Source organism: Haliotis rubra, unplaced genomic scaffold, assembly GCF_003918875.1.
Source record: "Haliotis rubra isolate DU_JTF1 unplaced genomic scaffold, ASM391887v1 Scf31, whole genome shotgun sequence".
NCBI classification, from domain to species: Eukaryota; Metazoa; Mollusca; class Gastropoda; order Lepetellida; family Haliotidae; genus Haliotis; species Haliotis rubra.
The window spans coordinates 1,717,194-1,743,634 of NW_025766980.1; the positions used below are offsets into that span (position 1 = coordinate 1,717,194).

Sequence of the window (26,441 nt, forward strand, 5' to 3'; positions counted from 1 at the left end):
GCACGATGTTAAACCTACTGGTTAATTTCACCTCACCTCACCTCACCTGTATCGTTAGCTGAGGGGCGGTACAACTGCTATTGTTTGAATACTGCCTTTGTAATGGGAACTCCGCCATTGCATTTCGTCAGTACTGCCACTCTACTGTGCATTTTGGGGTTAGCCTACTGGTTAAAGCGTTCGCTCGTCACGCTGAGGGGCGGTGGGGTAGCCTAATGGTTAAAGCGTTGGCTCGTCACGCCGAAGACCCGGGTTCGATTTCTCACATGGTTACAATGTGTGAAGCCCATTTCTGGTGTCCCCCGCCGTGATGTTGCTGGAATATTGCTAAAGGCGGCGTTAAACCAAACTCAGTCAGTCAGTCAGTCGTCACGCTGAAGACCTGGGTTCGATTCCCATGGGTACAATGTGTGAAGCCCATTTCTGGTATACCCCGCCGTGATATTGCTGGAATATTGCTAAAAGCGGCGTAAAACCATACTCACTGATGCACTCACTACTGTGTATTGCCTTTTCACTATTTCACAATATGTTTGATTGATTTGTAAAAACAGTTATTGTTATCTTGCACTAGTTAATCGTATTCCCTTTCTTTGCGGTTGCTTATCATGAAACTCTTTTTGTGAATTTCTGGGTTAAATTACGTATTTGATTTCTAAATCGACTAGGTTTCGGTCTGTTTATAGGGAACGGCACCCTTCATGAACTAACTGATCGACAAAGAGCTAGCTCGTGAAACCAAAACAACAAATAACCAACAAAATATTTTATTGATTTTGTTCACAGTGAGAAACCTCAGAGCAGATGCAGTGAACCTTTATGAAAAACATCAGTGAACGTCAGTATATTGTTCGTTGTCCAAATGGATGCTTAACGCCATCGATTATGGATCTTTGGTTGTCAGTGATAAACCATAAGTGCCTTGTGAATGTTTGATTATCAGATGATGGCTCACATCGCAATGGTGGAGGACATGTTTCTCCTCAGGGTAAGTACGTCTATAATTCTCTGTTGTAGGCAGATAAGTCAGACTGATTCCTGGATATCGGCCCGGGAGATCATTTCTCGTCATACATATGTATATTTCTTGTGTTCAGATTTCTTCTACTACTGATAAGAAAGGGGGAAAATGGGTTATACTGAATATTCATAGACACTATTGTGTAGCGGAGAAAACAATGATCAATCTGATCACTGAACGTTTTGCTAGATGTTAAAAAGCGCCGCGAACATGACTGATATGAACTGGATAAAAAACCCTGATAAGTTTATCAGACTTAGCTTTAGATGCCATTATTATTTTCTTTGGGGAACTGAATACGATGTAAAATTAGACGAAACGATTCAGCTCAATTATAAAAGAAGATCTGGAGCTACACAGAGAAACTAACCGATTGTCTAAAAGAATAATCCTTCCTCAAAATCCATTCCCTCAAGATGTATTCATTCCGGAAAGGTTTAGCTGCGAAGGGTCAATGATGGAATCAAAAGAGGTTTTATGATTTTAACATTTAGGTTAAAGTATTAGTGTTCAGAAAGTTTTAGTATTTTTCTCCATATCACACCAAAACCTTAAGCTTTAAATTGATAATATTGTGTATCCCAAATGTTCATATTATATACACAGGGGCAAAAGAAACAATACCAAACTTTTTAAAATGATAATTTGTGTTTGGACTTTGATATTTTGAGTATTTATGGCTAGAAACATTCAACCGAACGCAACAAAGCTGACTCAATGAAACAGCGATGCACGTGCAAAGCAAGAACCCAGAAAAGTGAACTTATTCACGATAGTTTCGTGCACGTGCACACATGACACACGAGACAATATTCGTATAAAAGCACGTGAAAATGTTTTTGGACATCCACATTTTACGATTACATTTGCGACCATGCCGAGATTATCGCAAGAAGAGAGAGAAAGGGCAATTGGCATGATTCAGCTTGGCGCTACCCACAATCACGTCGCCAGGATCTTCGGTTGTAGCCGATTGACAATAACCAGGCTGGTGACCCGTTACAGACAGATAGGCAGGACACAGGACAGGCCGATGAGTGGCAGACCTCGGGTCACGACCCCAGCTGAAGACCGTTACTTGCGTACCCTGCATTTTGCGCAACCGATTCTTCACAGTGACATCATCAGCATCGACTGCGCTGGATCATCGTATCAGCCGAAGGACGGTGTCCAGGAGACTTCGTCAGCATGGTGTCAGCCTACAGACCCTAGCGTGGTGTAGCAGAGGCGCCTACATCGACGTCTACGTGTGAGATGGGCACACATCGTTCAAGCTGGGACAGAGTCTTGTTTACTGATGAGAGCAGATACCTTGAATAGACCGACGGCAGGATACGAGTGCATAGACGCAGAGTGAGTTGCTGCGCAGGAGGTTGAGCCGTTTGGCGGTGGTGGCGTTATTGTGTGGGGAAGAATATGTGGTGACAGAAATACGGATCTGGTTGTTGTCGATGGGAATTTGAATGGGCAGCGTTATATCGACCAAGTCCTTCGGCCAGTTGTTCTACCCTTCCTACAACAGAATCCAAGAACCGTATTTCATCAGGACAACGCCCCATGTCACACAGCTCAACGTGTTCAAGGCTTTCTGAACGCCACAACGTTGTTGTCCTGCCATGGCCATCACGCTCTCCGGATCTTTCACCCGTTGAGCATTTGTGGGACCATCTTGGGAGACAGATTCGTGCCAGACAGGTCGCCCCAGTGAACCCTCATCCAGGCTTTGAGGGAGGAGTGGAACAGGATACCTCCTCACGTGATCAGACGTCTGACCTCATCTGTTCGACATCGTGTTAGAGCCTGCATCGATGCCGGTGGTGATCACACACTCGATATTGAGTGAGTGAGTGAGTGAGTTTGGTTTTACGCCGCTTTTAGCAATATTCCAGCAATATCACGGCGGGGGACACCAGAATGGGCTTAACACATTATACCCATGTGGGGAATCACACTCGATATTGACGCGCAGGAGTGTCTCTGTGTCACAGACATTGACGTATCTCATCGTACTAGAGTGATCGAATACAGGACATATGAATATTATGTGTTTTTTTGCAACTATCTCAAACAATTATTGGCCTCGATTAATGAATTTGATTTTCCATGCTCCTCACCTATTTGTCTTCTAATTGCAACATTAATTTTCTGTTTATCTTTTGTCATCTTATATTAATTAGCCTCAATAATATGGTATCGTTTCTTTTGCCCCTGAGTGTATAGCTGGCAGTTTCATAATAAATGGATTATATTGTACCTAATATGTGAAATACTTTTTGACAAGCTATAGTTACTGCATATTAACCACGAGCCCTCTTGTCTTTACGAGGATTAAAGATTAAAAAATATTGTTTTTGAGATGACCCCGACTCAAAACGTTTCACAGTTAAGGGTGGGTATTGCAGAGAATGTTCATATTGCGATATATTGCGATGCGGAAGCATATATTGCGATATGTATTGCAATATATTGCAAGAATTATTTTTAACAAAACTATTTATAAACACAACAAAATCCACTATGATTGATTAACCTTTAATAAAACTTTTAATCATGACAAAATAAAATGAAAGTAACATTTGGCACTAATGAAACAGGGAAAGAACAATTAAAAAACGGAAATATCCGAAGATTTCCGAGTGTTACGAAGTTTTCCGAATGCATGTCAAAATACCGGTTTTCGATCAGCGTATCGCAATACGTATCGTTTTCATGTCTGAACCGGTAAAATACCGGTAAACCGGTTATATTGCGCAGCCCTATTCACAGTACAATACACTACTATGACAAGGGCCGGACATTTCGGTGCACCCTACCACGCCTGCTTTGCCGATCGCTACGCTACCATCGTTTAAAACTTAATGTAAACATAATCATGGATGATAAGCCTGTTACGACGTAAATTGTAATATAAACGCAAATTGTAATACTTGCAGCAAATTTGTAATAAACTTGGCGTAAATTGTAATAAAAACGTAAATTGTAATAGAAATTGACGTAAATTGTAATACATAAAATTGTAATAAAAATTGACGTAAATTGTAATAATTTTCGTTGCGGTAAAATGTAATAAATGTTAACGTAAATTGTAATAACAGTTTTAATCACTCGTAAATACGCGGGTGTTTGTTTTCGTTGCATTTCATACATCAAATAAGCTTATTAGGGCGATAACTCAATTAAGAATGATGGATTTTGTTTCAAATTTGGTACCAAGGTATATATTTGGGAAAGTATTAATAGATTTTTGATTCAATTTTGAGATAATTTTCAAGGTCACAGCAAAAATCTGAGGGTTGTGCCAATATAAAGATTGTTAGCGCGATAAAATTGACAAATCTTAGCTAAATGACGAAAATGATATTCGTCCTGATATATAATCGATATATACTGTCCTCTGTATCATGTCTTTTCGCAAATATCTTTTGAGGGTTTTGATATGCATACATATAAAGTGGGGGTGGGGGTAGGTAGGGGTGGGTTTCTAACGGGTATATCTAACACACTTGCATGCATGTAGAGTCGGAGAGGTGGGTGGGTGTTCTAACGGGTATAACTACGAGGGACGTTCAAATAGTAGTCAGCCTCACCTAGAATATGATACAAATGCAGCTGTTTTTATGTTTTATTTTTCTAAATATTATCTGTCAGCCTCAAGCAAATTGGTTTTGCTATGTTGCAGCCTCCACGATCCCATTTTGTGAGACTTTGTATATCTTGGCTTGGTACTCCCCAAAAACGTAAAATCTGCAATAAAATGCATCACAAACTTCAGGAAACAAAATATGCTATGTTTGAGATTGGTAGAAGTCGGCTAGAATCAAACTTAGATATTAAACTGCACAAAAAAGCAATTTCAAAACTACAATCGCTTGTTCAAATGACTCCCCATTCTGTTTACTGAAAGAACTCGAGAAAGAAATGATGGATTTTGTTCAAATTTGGTACCAAGGTTTATTGACTGGAGATTGGAGATTTACCGACACCACTTGAATTTAGTGACCTTGAGGGTCATTTTTAAAGGTCACAGCAGAAGGTGTAACAGTTTTGCACATGCCAAGCTTGGTAGCGGCGAACTCAGGAATGTATTAATAGATTTTGATCCAATTTTATATCAAGGTGTATTGGCGGGATTCCCCCAACACCAATTGATTGGGAAACTTGTGCTCATTTTAAGTTCACAGTGAAAAGTGTTTTGCACATGTCTAACTTTTTAGTGCGAAAATACAAGACAGAATTAATATGTTTTGCTTAAAGGTAGTACCAACATGCGTTGGGAGTATCGTCTAACGCCACTCGAATTCAGTGACCTTCGGATTATTTTCAAGGTCACAGCGAGTATTATTGAGATATCTCCAAACCCTAATGGATGGAATTTGTTCGCATTTTGTATCAAGGTCAGACAGAGGATAATTGCGACATTCAGATATCGACATGTGGCGGGGGTAATAACTATGTTTGTGACAAACGCTTCGTCATTACTAACTTTCAAATTTTTGTTAGCATATGGTTTCTATAATTTCATGTTAATTCTACCAGCTGTGAAATTATTCGTGAGTCGTGACACGTCTTAAAAAGCCAGAGATTATTTGTGTATGTTTCGAAAATTAAAGTTAATTGTTTTTTCATGATGGAGTTATTTTCGATGTTGACGCAAGGATATATTTTACGAGCAATAGCTTTCAATAATTTAATGTTATTTCTATTACATTTTGAAGTTCTTCATAGCATATCCCAAAATAACAGGATATTGTTTGTTTACGCTTTGAAATGTACGTTTCTTTTCTTCATTTTCGAATTATTTTCAATGTTGACGCAATGACATATTTGAAGTTAAATTTAATGTTTTAATCATATGTGATTTATTATGATTTATGTTTCGATCATACATTCATACATTGCGTTGTCATAGTTTAACCTGGTTCGTATTATTTTCTTCATCATATTACTACATATTATTGTATTTTTATGAGGAGGAATTTTAAGTTACATTTACTGAGGATATCATAATAATAATTTGTTTTGATGCGATATGCACCGGGTAAACTATCACTTTGTCATGGTGACATGACATCATGAACAATGTTATGACGTCACGTTGCTTTAAGAAGCCGCCTTCTAAATACAACGATGACGGGGAGCCTGCCTTTGTTGGAAAGTAGATTATCGCGTAATTTCCGCAATTAAAGACTTCGGTAATAAATAGAAAATTATATTCGTGACCATAATATGCTAGGGTTAACGACCTAAATATCGGCATATCCCTTCTCTGGTTCCGAAAATACCAAGATTTAGGCAGTTGTGTTGTAAAACTGATATTTATCTTCTATAAAGTCGGCTATATTCAAACCATGAGAAATGTCGTCAAATAATGTGTGATGACAGTTACCAGCGTCCCAATAGTGTCCATATACATGTATTTCTCTGTCGAATCGTTGCAGCCAGTTCTATAATGCACTCATGAAATATAATATATGTTTTCCGATCGTGAAGTCATTAACAAAAATTATGCATTTTCTGCAGTCACTTGTGAATTTAACTAAAATGAAGGTTCATCTGATTAATGAGTATCGAGGAAATTCTGTTCATCTATAAATTAGACGCAGCTTCATGTTTTCAAGACATCTTTCCGGAATATGCGTCAGTCAAGGCGTTCAGATAATGACGATATTGCACAGTATTATTCATGAGATTCCTGTCAAAAAGTAAAGAGTCTGATAATATTTTATAATATAATAATTTCAGCAGTGTTGGCCCTGGGGCCTATAGTACGATTACAATTTGATTACTTGCGAAGTGGTGCTAGTAAACATATTAAGTTTCTATTGGTATTGAATGTATATTTCAGATAAAGCTATGGTATTAATTTCACAACATCTATATTGTTTGATGTTAAAAGATTTGGCAATTATTATTATTATTATGCTAGCATTTGTATAGCGCCGATATCCAGCTCAGCTCAGCTGCTCAAAGGCGCTTTGTTTTTCCCTCGTTCACTGGATGTCAATCTCAACGGCACATCGTATTGTCAATCTCAACTCCCCTGGGGAGCATACAACTCTTGCAGCCTACTAGGCAATGTGTGTTCATACATTACAATTTTGACAGACTTGGCAAATAATTAATAAATGATATTGATAGCATCTTCACGACTTGGCCATACAGTCATGACAATTTAAGGAGAAAAGTGAGCGATAGGTCTTGTGGGAATTCAAAGATTCATTAAAGCCGTCTAAGCGTAACTCTGTGTGTAATATATATACATTTTCTATCCACGGACAACATGCTTCTAATATTAATATTATTTTCATGGATTCATCATATTTTATCTATAGCTGCGCTATAGTTTTTCATTAAAATGTCTTTTCTGTTGCTGGAATTGAAGTAAGTCCCACACAGAGCTGGGATCATATGTCTTTGAAATATAAATTATGCAAACGGCTGGAACCTTGTGTTCCAATACAAAATGTTCGTAACGCTACGACATTCGCATGCCCTCAACCATTGACTGGATTACATTCTCTTCGTCAGCAGAAATTTCGACTTCTCTTTTTTTTCCTTGGGGTGCAGGCGACATTTTGTGTTTCCATTTTTGGTAAACCGGAAGTAAACAGAAAACGGAACTATGGGATATATGGAAGCTAACCAGTGACGTTAACCACACTTAAACTTTGACGGCGACGTTAGCTAACGGCATGACTAACCATGTTTTGAACAACGCATATTTAACGTTCGGTTACCTAACGGCCGGTTAAGGATTTAACCGGCCGTTAGAGTTAACTCGGCGGTTAAGATAACCGAGTATTGAACAACCGGGACCAGATAGATAGTTAGTTAACCAACTAAGTACGTTTCCACGAACACCATCATTTTCTAATTTGTGCAATAAACCTTTATGCCATGCCCTGTAAAAACTTTGAAATATCACAAAAACAGCATACAGTAAAGGGTGGTGAGTATCTAGGACTGAGCATATATTATGATAAATGTCTATGTTGAGATGTAGTAGAATGACTAGCAGTAAAACCTGACTGGAATTTACTTAAAATGTTATGTTCATGGAAATGGTCGTGCACATGCTTTACCATTATTCTTTCAAGGATTTTCCCAAGGATAGATAATAAACTAATAGGTCTGTAATTAGTTGGGAGGGATGCATCTCCTTTCAAAATAGGAGTAACATTACCCGTTTTCCACAATGTAGGAAATACAGTCACTCAGTGATATATTATACAACAAACAAAGAGGTTCAGCTATAGATGTACAAATTCGTTTTAACACTCTCATGTTAATGCCATCAGGTCCACTAGATTTGTTTGCTGGTAAGGTCTTATCAGATACCTCCTTTTCGGTTACAATGACATTTGTTATACTGTTAACACAGCGATGGCTAACAGGTGGCAAAGTCTTGCCGCCATCAGTAACATTTGAAACAGATACAAAATATTCATTTAATGTTTGAGCTTTATCCAAATCTGTAAAACTGAAGGTATCCCAGAATCATCAGTGACAAGAAGGGGAATGGGTCCCGATGAGTAGTAACCACCTGATTGAGTAGACTGAGGTGATAAATGGTTATCAAAAAATAGATTAAACGTTTCCCTTGGCTATTCTTTTTAGATTATTTACTTTATTCCTTTGCTTTTTGCACTTAAATAGCTCAGAAGTATTCAGAGATCGAAATGCTTTTTTCCTTAGACGTTCTCTTTTCTTTTAGCAGTATTTTACGAGGGGCGTTGAAAAAAGTAGTCAAACTAATTATATTCTCGATGTCCAATGTTTGAAAAAAGCTTCCATTTTATTTTGAAGGAATCATTTGCAAAGTCATATCCAAAATTTCATGTGGGTAATGTGGTTAACGAGATATTAGTCATCACAACATTGGAGTATTATGTTTCTTGCAAATTTGCAGAAAATGGAAAACGATCTCCCATTTGGTATCTAGTAATAGTAATAGTCCGCTTATATGGCGCTCACATCCAAGCACATTGCCTGCTCACGGCGCTACGTACATTACTATCCCCGATCATAGGACACTTTCGTAGTTTCCGATACTTTTCAACTCCTGGGGGCTGTACAGCCATGCTCCCCAACTTTCACGTGCATTGCATGTGAATTGTGTATTCTGTGACACTACACGCCGAAATTGAAAATCATGCTGTTACATACGGGTATTTTACGGATGGTGCGTTTTGTTGTGATGTTTCAAACATAAACACCATAGGACTCATAAACAGAGCAAAACCTTTTGTGAAAATGAATCACGTTTTAATTCATTGCTACATGAAATTGCTATTTTCATGATGCGTTTCTTTTTTGGGAGAGTATATATCAGGACGAATATCATTTTCGTCATTTGGCTAAGATTTGTCAATTCTTTCTTGGGTTATCGCGCTAACAATCTTTATATTGGCAAAACCCTCAGATTTTTGCTGTGACCTTGACAATTATCTCAAGGTCACTCCATTTCACACTCTTGTGTCGGTGAATCTCGCCAATATACATTGGTACCGAATTTGAACAAAATCCATCATTCTTTCTTGAGTTATCGCCCTAACAAGCTTATCTGATGTATGAAGTGCAACGAAAACAAACACCCACGTATTTACGAGTGATTAAAACTGTTATTACAATTTACGTAAATATTTATTACATTTTACCGCAACGAAAATTATTACAATTTACGTCAATTTTATTACAATTTGCGTATTACAATTTAAGTCAACTTTTATTACAATTTACGTTTTATTACAATTTACGTCAAGTTTATTACAATTTGCTGCAAGTATTACAATTTGCGTTTTTAATACAATTTACGTCGTAAAGCGAGCACCACTCATGACACCTACCAATTCTTTATTGTTGTTTCTGCAAGTCGATTGAAACCCGATTTTGACTCAAATTAACTAAGCGATCTTGACACAAATGGATGATGATATGTCCGCACACAACGGGGGTGTGGCACAAACAACTCGGTACAACTAAAACTGGGAATGTACCGCTTACAATTATGTGTTTACCGGCCTTGTCATGTCGCGCGTGTGTATTATTAGTGTGTGTGTGTGTGTGTGTGTGTGTGCGTGCGTGCGTGTGTCTGTTTGGGTTAATTATGTATTAATCTGTGTGTTTGGTAGCGTGTTAATGTGTGTGTTAATCTATGTGTGAGTGAGTGTGTGTGTGAAAGCTAATTGGTGTCACATGCGTTTACGTACACACGAGATAAGTACACACGTGACCCATTTGCATTTATCAGATATTGGTTCAACCATAACAGTTCTTTAGTTTGAACATTATCAATTAAATCTTTCCATTTTATTTGAAAACGAACTAAGTTACAAATGATGGCATTGACTCATGATTTTGGCGTAGATAGCTCCAAATATTGCTTTTGTCTGGTAAGATGTACACGTCACCACAACCCACTATTCAGAATGGAAATGAACAACGGCTCAGAACTTACGGATTATGCAATTTAGTCCCAGATTATGGGGAGAATTTATCAAATCTATTCATATGTAACTGGATGAAACGGCTTAGATGCTTTGTATATATTATTCTATTTCAATTTATTATATTTTTTAAAATATTGCACTTTATCGAAAAATTTAGTGGTTAACAACTTCTTTCGATCCCGAATCTTTTACTGTTGTCCCCCGTTTGACAACGGTACAGCAATGTGTACAGAAACGTCACGAAACAAAAGACGTTGTTAGCCATTAAGTTTCTCGATATTGTACTTCCCAACTTCTAACAATTCCACTCAAAGACGTAATGTAGCTGCAGGTGGTATTGTCTTATATTTTATGTAAAAGTTAATTTAAATCTTCATTTATAGCAATTGCAATTAATTAGCACTGCATTCATGTAATAATATACTACTCACGATCTGCTAAGGATCACAAAAATTCCCAACTTTACTTAAACATAGATTTATAATTTGAAATTGTATCCATTTAAAACTAAATAAATAATGATATGGTAACCCCTCTTTAGGCAAACAACCACTTTAATCTAACCTTATGCACTTGATACATGAGTTACCATAAAAAATGGGTTTCATGGCACCAATCAACCATTTTGCAAATCATTGACAAGTACACAACACCTGTCAATAGCAGGTATGGGATCCACAAGATGCAGTGACATACTGAAACCTAGGATCCATGCTTACAATACGCTTAGATATTTAAACCAAATTAGACCCCACATCACAGTTTTCTGTTGAATCAATGATTTGATCCTTAGCAAAGTGTGAATAGTATAGATAATAATAATTATGTAGGAGCTTGTTTAAAACAAACATAATATTTCATGGCGTTGGAACACATAACCGGCCTTAGTCCGGCCTGCCAAAGGTCACACAAACACACACAGAGGCGCGCGCGTACGCACACACACAGGCATGAACGCACGCACATGTATCTACGAACTCAATTGAGATTGTTTTATTCGTGCTTTTAATCATTGAGTCTGCAACCGTCCAAGCGTTTCACGACCCGCTATTGGTATAAACATTGTTTCTGGTCTGTTAATCTAAGCTGATTTCTTACTCGTCTTTAAACTTAATTAGTTTGCTGTTTTGCCTTCATTCCAAATAAATATAAAGTTCCGGTGAAAGTTCTTTTGATGAATGAGGCGCTTTACCCCCCGGATGTGTACAACAATGACTTTAAAGATCAAAGTCAATTGTTGATCAAACCTGGCAGTCCTCGCTACGATACTAGTACAAATATATTGAATACCAACGCTCCAGTAAACGCCTCGTTTCCGCAGCAATTTCAGAAACATAAATATTCATACACTTTATCGTTCGACTCAGAACTTTGTAACACAGCCAATGTCTGGCGAAATACAACTCAGATTTCAAGGCAATGTGTCACCGAAGTGAAAAATGAAGGATTCCATAAGTGCCTTTTTAGAATTTATTCTGACGTATTTCACAAGGTGACTTTACGCTCCTCTCTACGATAGTGCGATATATTGGTACTTTCACTTTTTCGCATGCTCTCCGAAAGGTGCCTCGTCAAGGGAAATGGATGGTAGATGGTTACAAATGAGAAAGTTATTGAGTTACACTTCCATTCCTTTCTGTACACGGAAGCCATTGCGAAGCACCCATGCACTCAGTTTTCGTTTTCCAACTATATATCTCTCGTTGCAACAATACCGTATTCGTGGGTTTGTGTATGAACAAAAACTAACAGTGTTCGGCCATAAACTTGATATTTTGTCCACAATACACGCGAATAATTTTGTATATAACACCCCGCTTGTGTAACATGCATTGTGTCATTAGTCCTTCAGCACCTCTGTGATGTTAACCAGAAATAATGGCAACCGAGAGATCTTCATTTTAGGCTCGTGACCAGTAATAAGGCCTGGATCATGATACCCAGACCAAGCTAGAATCCATGTCCCCCATACCGCCCTAGTTAACAGATCAGCGACTGATTTAACCCTCACCCTGGCGTGACCTCATGGAGAGATCGTAGAACTACAAGTGGACTGGGTTGTAAGACAATGAAACAATATTAGTTCTATGTGCGTTGGGCTCTATACGTATATAGTCCCCCTTGTATATTACAAACATCATTTCATATCTTCTTTGAGTGGCATTTAGAAGCTGGTATGATGAACAGGAACTTTATAGCAATGGATGCAACGTTTCGGTGTAGATTTCACTTGCTTGATAACGGTGTTAGTATCTGCACCAAAACGTGGCATACATTGCAATAAAGGCGTCGTCTGTCCACATTGTTCCTGTCCCTCATTTAAAACATTCTCCTAACCACGATCTGTAGGCGTGCCAGGACAACAAGAGGGTCGTTTGACCCGGGGATAAGTAATTGATGGTGATTCTTGTATACAAGACTTGAAGTTTCAGTTGCTCCAGGCACCACTGGAAGTGTGGTTGATAATGGTGTCTTAATACATGACTCTCACACGCCAATACACGTGAGTGTACGTGCATACGCACGTGCGTTATATGTGTCGCATGACATTTGCGAGGCAAAACGGATGATTCTATGGAAAATGGAAATCAAACAACTCCGTATTCATCAGCATGGGAAAATCTTCTAATGCTCTTCTAATGCTAATCCCTTCTTCATTTAGAATGCGCGTCTTTTTAATCCCCCGTCGAGTTATTGTTGTCACAAATGCTTGAATAGAATATGACACGGGCGCAAATCAATGTGTTCATGTCGTTTATGTCGTAAATAACAACACCAGTGTATTGAAGCATTGGACCTGGATCTGAAGTGTCTGCCACTTCTTACTTAAGAGTGGTGATCATCTTCTACAGCCTTGTAACGAGAATCTGCAGACCGAATCAGTCAATACGCCCTAAGCATTAACAAAGTAATTTACTGTATGGTGAAATTAAAACAGTAATGGTTCTACGTCTGAGAGGCCATAGACATCAAGTGAATAGAATTATAATGAAGAGTCAAAATAAGAGTACGTGAAGTGACACAGTACGGACACATACACGTAAGAAACACAAACAATATGGTGGTTGAGGAGGAAAGAGGAGAGAATCAAGTACAAGAATGACGCAAATATGTCTGACGTTGAACCCAAACACTCACTGAAAACAAAACGAAACAAAATAAAGTGAAATTTAAAACAAACAAACGTGCTTTCGTGTATCAGATCAAGTTGTAACTTACAATGTGTGCCGCCACAATGAGTTTAATCACAAATGATGGTTTCCTATCGACATATAAATCAAAGGTGATGGACTATCAGCAGGATCCTGGACAACACCTAATATTCGTGTCGTGGTTTGTTTAATTACATGGGACACGGTAATGATGAAATATTATATATATTTTTTTATTTGTTCTCAGGTACTGGGAGTATCCCTCTTGGCCACCTTTGCCGGTAAGATATTTCAGATATTAAAATAGTTTTCTAATAATGGATTTTACTCTCCGTTTAGTGATCGCGTGACATGGAGACGCTACTGCATCTCGACAAGTAAGCAAACTCGACATCTCCCAGATAAGCTTGGTACCAAAAGAATGAGTGAGTTTAGTTTTACGCCGCCTTTATCAATATTCCAGCGATATCACGGTGGGGGACACCAGAAATGGGCTTCACATTTTGTACCCATGTGGGAAATCGAAGCCGGCGTGACGAGTAAACGCTTTAACCACTAGGCTACCCCACCGCCCTTGTACCAAAAGAAAATGGAAGCTGAGCGCCAACCTACAGACATATCTGTCCTGTAATATTCTGTAAAGAACTATTTGGCACCAGTTTGCCTGTCACAAACAAGGCACTCCAAGTTACTGTAGCATGAGGACTGATAGCATGAGCGACTACCCATGCCAGCGGTGTGTATGTACACATACCCGGTTTGGTAACGGGTCAACTTCTTTCTTTGAGTGGCATTTTAGAAGTTGGGAAGTACAATATAGAACAAACTTTATGGTTACGGGTTGATCCTAGTATTCTGAGGTTTTGAGAGTAAACTGGCCATAATACCCCCGTACTCACCAAGAGGTAATGCTTAGGACAGACCATGAACAATCACATATTGACCAATATTCACTCCCACAGTTTCTTCTTTCAGGCTGTGCAGATTTCACGGGTACAGAATTTGCTGTGATGTTTGCCGAAAAGGATGAGTTCCCTGACATGTCTGTGTCATATATACTCTTTACAATCAGTGGACCGGCAAACACTTTAGTCACAATTTCATCACCTGGACATACCTATATGACCAACCATCGTATTGGTTCTAATGGACGACTGAATGTCACCTTACCTGAATACATGAAACACTGGAATAGTTTGATTATTGAACCTAATGGCATCATCGTATCTGCCAGTGCTGCCGTAACCGTCAGATGTATCAACAAATACGCTAATGTGTCACAAGGATACACGGCCATCCCGAAACATTCAGCATCAACTACCTATATAGCCGTGTCTCACGACCCTGCTGGCAGATATGCTTCATATATCCTGGTAACAGCCTACGATGATGCCACCACTGTCGATGTCCACTTCAAATTTCCAAGGCCGGGTAAATGTGTCAACATGGATACTGAAGTAACCACCGGACACTCGCTGACCTTCACCCTCAACAGCCTTGACGTATGGGGAGTGCGGTGCGACCAGGATCTGACCGGTACCTCGGTTACAAGTTCGGCACCAGTTGCAGTTGTTTCTGGCCTCGCCAGTTTGTTCTCTGCGTTGCCGTTTCTGGAGACGATGCTTCTACCGGTTGACCTTTATGGAAATAATTACGCGTTGCCTAGTTACACAGCAGGATCTATGTACAGAGTCGTTGCAGCATCTAATGACACATTGGTATCTCTCGCGAGAAACACGAAGATGTTGCTAAGTGCCGGCGACTTTCTGGACGTTCCTGAAAGTAATTCCTTGACGTGCATGACGACAAATAAGCCAGTACAAGTCGTCATGCTAGGAGTGACGTCATCCGTTGGTGCTCATACAATTGTATCATCCCTAGCTCATCCCATGATGATGCCAATGCCACCAGTTGAACGTTTCCTGACTTCTTACAACCTCTACGTTGAAAGCTCATCAACCATGGTTTCTGAACACATTACCTTGGTGGCTCCAAGCGACCACATCGATGAGCTTGCTGCTTCCATACAGTTCGTGATGATAGCAGTTAACGAAACAAGCCAGTGCTGTAACATGTCTCAAGTCACAGGTGTCGTGCCAAATGGCACCACCGTGAATTTGGCCAGTAGTGTTCCATTCACTATCATCTACAATCATTTTCACGTTCCATCTGGCGCACTTCATGGCTATTTCGGCGGAGCAAATCTAGGTAAGAAGGTTCCTATTACTTTTAGCTTGTGTGTTTTTGTTATGATGGGGGGGGGAGTTGTCCGGGAGGCAATTTACCCAGGGGGCAGTTGTCCGGGGGGCACAATGGACGGGGGGCAGATAGCCAGAGGGCAGTTGTCCGGGGGGCAGTTAGCCTAGACCCGAAAGTTCCATGTATTGCTTTAGAGATTAACACTAATAGTTTGGCTGCTTTCCTATCTGGATTACATAGGATAGACCAGAAACTCTCATAGTCCCTGAACCACATTATTCTCCCTCTGCCTAGCCCTACCTGCAATGCTATGCCCTAAGTGAAGCAAGTCTAGATTTCCTCAGGTTCTGAATATCCCATCTGACAGGAGCTCCTTTTCAGTTTAAATGGGTTTATTTGTTACTATCAAAATTACATGTATTCAGAGACTAGGCGTTAGTTAGTCTAACCAGAAACCAGATAGATTCGAATCACAGATCACCACAGTTTCTTAATTTGTCTGTACGTCACCGCTTCTCCTGGGTATCCTGGCTCATCACTGAAGGTGTTGCTTCTACATTCAGCTGGTCCACTGGGATGTCACTACAATGCCCCTACTCGTGCATCTTGGACAAACATTCTCAAACATTTCAAGGAATAGCCTTGGCGGTTGAACATTAATTTCCTTTAGGATTATTTACACAAGAATACGCAAATGTTGTTGCTAGTTAAAATGTATTCCAACAGTTGCTATGTGTGATATGAGAGGTCACAAATGTATAGCGATAGATGCCATGAATGCAGCAGAACGAAGACTAGCACTCAGTCAAGTGAAGGAACAAGTTAAGACATTGTCTGCTTCAATATTATCGATCATATTGCTCATACCACCTATTTTCCATATCATTGTTCGTACTGCCTGGTTTTATATCATTGTACAAACTGACTGCTTCCATATCCTTGTAAATACTGACTGCTTCCATTATCATTGTTCATACTGACTGCTTCCATATTGTTGATACTGACTGCTTTAATATTGTTGATAATGACTGCTTCCATATCATTGTACAAACTGACTGCTTCCATATCATTGTAAATACTGACTGCTTTCATATTGTTGATACTGACTGCTTTCATATTGTTGACACTGACTGCTTCCATATAATTGTACAAACTGACTGCTTCCATAATCATAGTTCATACTGACTGCTTTCATATCATTGTTCATACCGACTGCTTTCATATTGTTGATACTGACTGCTTTCATATTGTTGATACTGACTGCTTTCATATTGTTGATACTGATTGCTTTTATATCATTGTTCATACGGACTGCTTTCATATCATTGTTCATACAGACTGCTTTCATATCATAGTTCATATCACCTGCTTCCATATCATAGTTCATACCACCTGCTTCCATATCATAGTTCATACGGACTGCTTTCATATCATTGTTCATACGGACTGCTTTCATATCATTGCTCATACAGACTGCTTTCATATCATAGTTCATATCACCTGCTTCCATATCATAGTTCATACCACTGACTGCTTCCATATCATAGTTCATACGGACTGCTTTCATATCATTGTTCATACGGACTGCTTTCATATCATTGTTCATACGGACTGCTTTCATATCATTGTTCATGCGGACTGCTTTCATATCATAGTTCATATCACCTGCTTTCATATCATTGTTCATACTGACTGCTTCCATATCATTGTTCATACTGACTGCTTTCATATCATTGTTCATACCACCTGCTTCTATGTCATAGTTCATACTGACTGCTTCCACATCATTGTTCATACGGACTGCTTCCATATCATTGTTCATACCACCTGCTTCCATATCATTGTTCATACTGCCTGCTTCTATATCATAGTTCATACTGACTGCTTCCATATCATTGTTCATACGGACTGCTTCCATATCATTGTTCATACCACCTGCTTCCATATCATTGTTCATACTGACTGCTTCCATATCATTGCTTACATATCATTGTTGATACTGACTGCCTCCATTTCATTGTTCATACTGACTGCTTCCATATCATTGTTCATACTGACTGCTTTCATATCATTGTTCATACCACCTGCTTTCACCTCATTGTCCATACTGCCTGCTTCCATATCATTGTTCATACTGACTGCTTCCACATCATTGCTGAGATTATAAGGTAATATTACCAGTTTCCACACCTTTGCACATATGGACTACATTGATGCTATTCCACAGAAAATAGCTTTGCCCAAATTTAAAGCTTTAATTGAACGACCCGGGTCCTGGTGTTGACGTCGCCAAGTATCAGTCAGTATGTTTTGACGATGACTTTAATAGCGATTAATCGATGCGCGCGATCGACAAAAGGTTTTAGCATGTTATGCCATGATTTACGCCATTTAATGTCCTAACAAATCATTATACAAACGAACATATTGAAGCTATTGGGCATTTTTACAAATATAAAATGTAATTCCATTAAACATCGAAATCGAATAACCTGAACTGAACTTTCTGCTGCTGGGCAATTACAATGGCAACAGGAAATACAGGTACTAGCAATAAACTCAGTGATAATAACATTTACCTAGCAACACCTTATTGTGTCTGTCGAATATCTTGTAGTGAGTGAAACACTCAGTATAATAACAATTAGGTCACGGTGACCTGTAAATAATCATTGGATGGAGCATGTCAATTTCTCAAATTGGCGTACGCTCTTATCAGATTACAATAATAATTCCTCATGTATATCATACTGTCACACATTAGTTTTTGAATGAAAGTCATTCTTGTCATTCCAGACCCTGTGACCTGTCCAGTCAGTGACGGTTACCAGTATTTGAGTGTGCCGAGTCTCTGTTTGAAGGTCCACACCACAGTATTGTCCTGGACAAAGGCCAAGGATGCTTGTTTGGCGAGCGGAGATCGCCTGGTCAAGTTGGACACTGAGCAGAAGAACATTGCTGTGGTCAATTTGGTGACCAATACCGGTAATGTCTGGAACGTCACTTTTTACTTTAATGTACGTGTAAGAATCCAGCACTTTTTACAATGTCCTCAGACGACTGCGGATACTCGTCCCAGAAAATGCACCCGTTCGCTATCCGGTTCTGTGATGAGCCATAACCGCCATTTGGAATTTAACGATTCTTAACAGACCGGCGTCATATAACTGTACTATTGCTGTTTGCGGGGTTAGTATCAACACACCAAAAATATGTTAAACTTTGTTCCCAAACCGTGCATATGTACAACCGCCTTCCAATGAGGTACATACTAATATCCAACCAGTGAAGCCACGGCCTTGTTCCAGAACATGCTACTAATACATCGGACAAATTGCAATAGTTCTCGTGCAACAGGTGTTGTGTTCATCGGGGCCCCGTTTCACAAAGCTCTCGTCAGCCTAAGATCTCGTACTTTTTCTCGTAGCATTCGTGCCTCCTATACTGTAACATAGGGAGCACGAATGCTACGAGAAAAGGTATGAGTCGTGGTCGTAAGTCTATGTTCAAGTATGGAAGTTACAATCATCCTAGCGCTACGATCGCTTTGGGGACTGGGCCCAAGGCCTAGATTTTCGAAGCTCTCTTAGCGCTAAGATAGTCACAAGTTAATGTCAATGTATGGTACTTACGACTATCTTAGCGCAAAGAGAGCCTGTTCCAAAAAGTGATCGTAGCGTTACGACTGTCGTAAGTGTATGATGAAGTGAGGAATTTACGAACATGTCATCACTCAGATCGCTGGGCCCTCCTCTGCACCTTGTGTAAGCAGAGATTCCTTATGAAGTACGATTTTTTTCTGTCGTGAATTTCACCTTCACGTATGATTTATTACTTCCATTAAAATAACACGCGTTATTATTACAATAGAAATAGTCCGGGAGACGGAAAACCGTTGTGCTCACCATGTGAATAATGGGCGATGCACTCCTGTTTTTTTTTTAGTTCCAGCTATCCCATCTATAGGTGCGTGGATTGGGCTCCAGAAGTACGATGTGTGGGAGTGGACGGATGGAGAGAGTTCAAACTACACTGACTGGTATCCCAATCAACCTGATAACTCTGGAACGTGTGCCCAACTTCTGTCCTCGGTTCAGTTCCAATGGGACGACTTCAACTGCGCCGTCAACAACTCGTATGTCTGCGAAAAGGTTCTTCTTGATCCAACGTCTACGACAATAGTCAACACTATGTGTAATGGTACGTATGTTTCACGCCATCATAGAATGGATAGGGTTTATGTTGCCAAAGCCAAATATATTATCTTTATATCTCGATCACAAAGCAGGATTTACTTTGGAAAAGCGCAGTTTATCAATGATGTTGCTTGTTCAATGAACAATTTGTTATGCGTGACACTTTACTGGAATTAGTTGTTTTGAAGCAGTAAACAACGCACAATGAAAGGGTCAGTCCCAAACACTGACGTTTCTAGGACATGGCTAACCTTCTGCAGAACACCCGGTGTTATAGCTGATATTCATCCATAAACGTTTGGCAACTAACTGGCCGAATTTTCACAGGAATGTATACTAGGCACATAAAGAAACTGTGCATACAAAAATTTAAAATCTAAATTGATCAAACCTGTGTAGACACATAAGGATTTAAACTCAGAGATTAGTGACATGTATCCAACATGCATGCACGTGCCACGTTCCGTGACGGCAGTGGGTTCGTCCTTGAGACGTGCAATACGTTGTTGCACGTGCATTCCGGGAAAGAGAAACAGAGCAAATGAATGCCACACAATACTGTCACTTTGGAAAGCTCAACCCCTGCCCTTGCGATCGTTCAAAAAATCAAACGGCTATTGAAACGCATGGCATGCCAAGGCTCACGTCTGCACAACGTCATGAGGCCATTGGGATGGTCCGTTGGGGAATGTCTCAACGACAAGTGGCTGCACATTTCCACTGCCACCGGAACACCATTTCTGCACTGGTGAGACGCTACCAGAACACAAATGACGTCATCGATCCGCCACGTTCTGGACGTCCACGTGTAACAACGCCAAGACAGGACATATGGATAAGGGTGACCCATCTTCGCCACAGGTTTCAGACTGCAGTGATGACTGCCCGAACCATCCCAGGACTTCGCCGTATCCACCCAACACAGTTCGACAACGTTTACGTCATGACGGGATCAGACCACGACGTCCCGCCATACGGCCTATCCTGACACAACGTCATCGACAAGCTCGCCGAATGTGGTGCCGAAATCATGTCCGCAGACCCTTGGTTTGGTGGAGAAATGTTGTTTTAACAGATGAGTCCAGGTTTAACATTTCCCATAGTGATGGACGTCAACGTGCCTATAGACGCGTGAGAGAACATTATGCACAGGCCTGTGTCTTGGACAGGAATCGCTTTGGTGGTGGTTCCGTGATGATTTAGGGTGGAATAACAGCACGCCAAAGAACTCCTTTGGTGATTGTTCAGGGCAACTTAACTGGTGTGGGCTACAGGGATCAGATTCTTCGACCTGTGGCAATTCTTTTTCTGCAACGTCATGGCCCTTGGTTCACATTCCAACAGGACAATGCCCGCCCTCATACGGCAAGGGTTGCTATGGATTTCTTGCAACACCACAACGTTGACTTACTGCCTTGGTCTGCAAATTCACCGGATCTCTCCCCGATAGAGCATGTTTGGGAAGAGATGAATCGACGTCTACGCCGTCTTCCTCATCCGCCAGATAACGTCCTTGACCTTGCAACAGAACTTGAGAGAATCTGGCGTGACATCCCACAAGCCTTCCTTGCACGTTGATAGGCTCTATGCGTCGTCGATGCACTGCTGTTCTCAATTCCGATGGTGGACATTTAACAGTTAAGTAGTGTTGAATAGAAGCCAACATTTAACAGTTAAGTAGTGTTGAATAGAAACCAACATTTAACATTTTAGTAGTGTTGATTGGTGATGAACAGTGGACACACTTCATACCATTCATTCACCTGATTAAGGAGTAAGGATATACTCGATGTGTTCCTCAAAATAAAGACGTTGACATCCATAAAAATTATCTTTCTTATGTGTATCACTTCTAAATGCCATTCAAAGACCCAGAGTCACATAGTGTGGGAAGTTTACAAAGAGCCCACTGTGTACAGGCATGTGTACGTTTGTCTGTTTCAGATGACATCGCTGGGTGTCCGGCGAGTTCCGGCTACATGCATGTAGCGTATTCCAACACAACAATGTGTCTGAGAATGTCCGACACCCGCCAGACATGGGCCGAGGGAATGACCGACTGTCAGAACACGGGGGGTCACTTGGTCAAGGTCGACACTCAGGAAAAAAATGAGTTACTATACACCTACCTTAAATTGGAAGCTACAGGTCATTTAGTCCTCAAACACATTCTTCAAACTAAACCTTATTCTAGTCTCTTCATATTCGATGTGCACTCAACAGACTTTCCCCTGCATCTTGTTGAATGTCTTTTACGCCGCTTTTAGCAATATTCCAGCAATATCACGGCGACCGATACCAGAAAAAGATTTCACATATTGTGCCCATGTGGGGAAGCGAACCCGGTACATGAAGATGACACACCGTGAGGTATATCCATGTCACTCGATCACTCATTTGATTGCTCAGTATTAATATCAGAAAGCATTAGTAGTTGCGGTTTCAGTGTCAGCGCTCCTCAAAGTGGTAACAACCTCGATATTGCCCGAGCTATTACTGTCGCAGTATTGTATCGTTTCCGTAGATGCACCAACCGAACATGGTTGTCGTGTTGAAGTGACGTCACACATGGAGTGTTGCTCTGCTCAAGATAAGGTCTCCAAAGAGATGAAAATGTATTTCGATTGCCATTAAATTGTGTTGCAACTTCGTTTTGCACCATTCCTCTCTGCCGCTTACCACAGGGCATAGACGCTGATGTTCAGCAAGCCACGACAGCGTGTGAGTGTAATGTACATCATAGACAGATGCTCATATCAGCACGTGATAGCTTCATCATTGTTTACTGTTCACATTAAAAATATTTTGTGAGGGCATTGCATTTCCTACTGATGTTGCAACCATCCAAATTGTCAAGGAGACGTCATCATGAATATATGGTGAAAGGTGCATTATTAGACGTAACAATATTTTCAATTTCATTCAACTTATATGATCCACTTTTATTCCGCTTGAATATGGAATTTTGTGAGTGCTCCTCGCAGGGAGCCGCAAATAAGCTCCGAATTCTTCACCTTTCCAAGCATTGAGTATTCTAATACCGTTATTAAATCTATGCATGGTTACGCTTTCAGAGACGGATAAGTGTGAAATATGCAAAAATATATACACCATTTGTATTTTCTTGTTTATTATATGTCGATCTAAGGCCACATAACAATAGTTTCTTGTTTCTTATATGTCGATCTAAGGCCACATAAACATTGTTTCTCGTTTCTTATATGTTGATCTAAGGCCACATAAACATAGTTTCTTGTTTCTTATATGTCGATCTAAGACCACATAAACATAGTTTCTTGTTTCTTATATGTCGATCTAAGGCCACATAAACATAGTTTCTTGTTTCTTATATGTCGATCTAAGGCCACATAAACATAGTTTCTTGTTTCTTATATGTTGATCTAAGGCCACATAAACATAGTTTCTTGTTTCTTATATGTTGATTTAAGGCCACATAAACATAGTTTCTTGTTTCTTATATGTCGATCTAAGGCCACATAAACATAGTTTCTTGTTTCTCATTACCGCCCGACCTTTTTTTTTTATTTCTTTCACTTTTATATTTGCGAGTATAAAGCCGACAGACTTCCGAAATCCGTCTCAGCTTCCGACATTCCAAATTTTCGACTAACATTGTACAGTAAATCAGAAATAAATATATTACAAGAACAAAATCAAATCCGCCCTACCAACCCATTTAAAAAATGTTAGTCTATGTGGCCTAATCTTGTGTTATTATAAAGTTTAAATATTTCCTATGGTTCTGTCGGACCATCCATAGATGAGTTGAACATCCACTCTACAGTACTTGCTCCGTGTACTTGTAATGTGGTATTATTTCAGACCACCGTTACTACATTGGCCTGTGGGACAGTGACAATACTGCGGCCGTGTGGACAGACTGTACCGTATCTAACTACACCAACTGGTATGGAGTAGAACCGAACCATCTGTCTGAACAATGCGCACAAATGAATTTACATGAGAATGGAGGATGGCTTGATGTCCACTGTAATGATAAGAAGATATCTATATGTGAAGCAGACACTATCAGTAAGTGCTACAATTGATTTCAATACTCGTTTTGAATGTTTTACTCCCATAAGAAATGTTTGCCAATACACATTGTAGGATATGCAACTCAATTTAACATCTCTGGCTAAGGCTATAAAGTCTTGTTGCCAGTCTCTTTCTTAATCCCTTACAACAACATGGGTTCGAATCCCGGTTTGGCAAATTTATGTTTCTAGGTTTGTGTGAGCCTTCCCTTCCTCTATACATCACAATAATCAGACAGACCGTAATGTATGTGGAATAGTGTTCAACGTGCTGTTGAAGCACCTGTCTCCATATCGCTGACAGATTCCCGGGGCCGGGGGAAGCCAGTACAGCATAGCTGTGGCACCACAAGATAGTCACAGGGGCTTGATCTGGGGGCTCTATAATTCCTTGTCCTATAATTGTGTACATCTGCAAGGCAGTGGGGCTATTTCCTTCTGGAAGACGTGTTAATGTAATACCAAGAAGAACTGTGACACAAGGTTTGGTTGCAGTTCTCGAAATATGAACGAAACTCTTTTTCAAAAGTACGCCCGACAATGCCTAGAATATGTGCACACTACGCACATGCAGAACACTGTGAATTAATATTTTTACCTCAGGGGCCAAAACACGGGAATACACTGATTTGGGTGTAAAATAACACTCACCTTAAGATCTACGTCGAAAATATTACCACACCTGAAAACCTGGCCCCGGAACAAATTTTCAATGATCCATTTAAATACGTCATTGCTATTTTGCTTTTAGTTTGTTCTTTAACTTCGAGCTTTTTAAATCTCTCAATATGTAAACATAATAGGATAGGTTTGATTATAAGATTCATATGTTCAGGTTCCTTTTAACACCACGTGATCTATCATCATTTTACCAGGCAACCATGTTGTTGGTCACATAGACGAACACGGCACGTTCCAGTGTAACGCCTCTGATGTCGTGACGTCGTCGTACAGCAGTGATGTAGCGACCACAGTCGTTACCGTCTTTAGCAGTGCCCCCGTGGAGACGACATCCACAACAGCGACCACAGTCGTTACCGTCTTCAGCAGTGACCCCGTGGAGTCGACATCCATAACAGCGACCACAGTCGTTACCGTCTTCAGCAGTGACCCTGTGGAGTCGACGTCCATCACAGCGACCCCTTTTTCGGGAACACAACCACCATTGCACAATATGGCAACAACTACGGAACCATCGACATCCTTTCTCACTGAGCCAACGCCGTCAGTCACAGCAACGTCAGCATCCTTTCACACAGACCCGACTCCGTTTAACACTGAAACGGCCGCGCTAGAAACACAAGCCTTTTCTTCAACGTTGGCATCTTCAGAACTACTACAGTTAACCGATCCAACAGGTGTTCAACCATACGGACCAACGACCATTAGCAAAGATATGGAAAGCAAACTGACCGATGACCACAACCCACAACGTGTGACGAGAGAAGTGTGTCGTTGTGCTTGTATTCCGCCCGGAAGACTAAGTCAGTTATCTCCCCTTGTTGTGAAGAGAAAGGCAGAAGAAATCAGAAGGGAGCTTATTCTAAACACCAAAAACCTTACAAAAACAATTGCCCAGTTCAAAAGTGCTGAAGACGAAAGAAAGTCTGCTGTTGGTATAGGGATTCTTGGTGTGTTCCTCATTACGTTTCCGATGACATTGATGATCTTGTCAGATCTATGCACGATGAAGTTTCGGAACTAAATGAGGCGGCGGCGATGGTAGTCTAGTGGGTAAGGATTTCGCTCTTCTCGCCGAAGACCTAGGTTCGAATGCTCAGATGAATTCAATGTGTTAAGCCTATGTCCGGTGTCACAGACAAAGACATTGCTGTAATGCCACATGTGGCGTGAATAACATACATGTACAGAGGTAAGGTGGAATATGTACCGAGTCGAAAAAGGCTACTGCAACTTAGGGCTGAAACCATGTACACTTAATAGTAACTGGATGAGTAAGTATGTGTTTATGCCGCTTTTAGCAATATTCCAACAATATCAGAAATGGGCTTCACACGTTGTACTCATGTGGGGAATCGACTCCAAGTCTTCAGCGTGACGAGCGGACGCTTTAACCATTAGGCTACCCCATTGTCCCTGGACATTTACCATGTACCTCTGATATGCATTCTTACCTTCTATTATTAACATAATTTTGCCTCAAATATAATGGCCAGTCGCAAACTCTTATGAATCAAAGATATTTTAAGAAAGTCATAATGTTAATCAAATCGATGTTTAGATCTGATGCAGATTAATGTCAGTTAAATATCAGCCTCAGTGGTATAATTGGTTGTTTGGTTGTTTAACGCCGCACTCAGCAATATTCCAGCTATTTGGAGGCGGTCTGTAAATATTCGAGTATG

The 26,441-nt window shown here is 40.2% G+C and overlaps 1 protein-coding gene across 1 annotated transcript; it reads left to right on the forward strand.

The window, feature by feature from the left end:
- Positions 1-930: 930 nt before the first annotated feature.
- Positions 931-26,441, forward strand: LOC124283088. Its single transcript, XM_046719114.1, has 8 exons — positions 931-988; positions 13,870-13,903; positions 14,598-15,830; positions 18,618-18,806; positions 19,767-20,021; positions 21,962-22,165; positions 23,861-24,070; positions 24,951-26,441. Exons 1-8 carry the CDS (start codon positions 944-946, stop codon positions 25,778-25,780), a joined length of 3,000 nt encoding a protein of 999 aa, XP_046575070.1. The 5' UTR covers positions 931-943; the 3' UTR covers positions 25,781-26,441.

Bases quoted from the DNA above. Each gene is read 5' to 3' on its own strand.
- LOC124283088 (XM_046719114.1), top strand. From the start codon at position 944: ATGATGGCTCACATCGCAATGGTGGAGGACATGTTTCTCCTCAGG. The intron at 989-13,869 runs GTAAGTACGTCT...ATTTGTTCTCAG, and splicing joins AGGACATGTTTCTCCTCAGG to GTACTGGGAGTATCCCTCTT. The intron at 15,831-18,617 runs GTAAGAAGGTTC...TTGTCATTCCAG, and splicing joins TTTCGGCGGAGCAAATCTAG to ACCCTGTGACCTGTCCAGTC.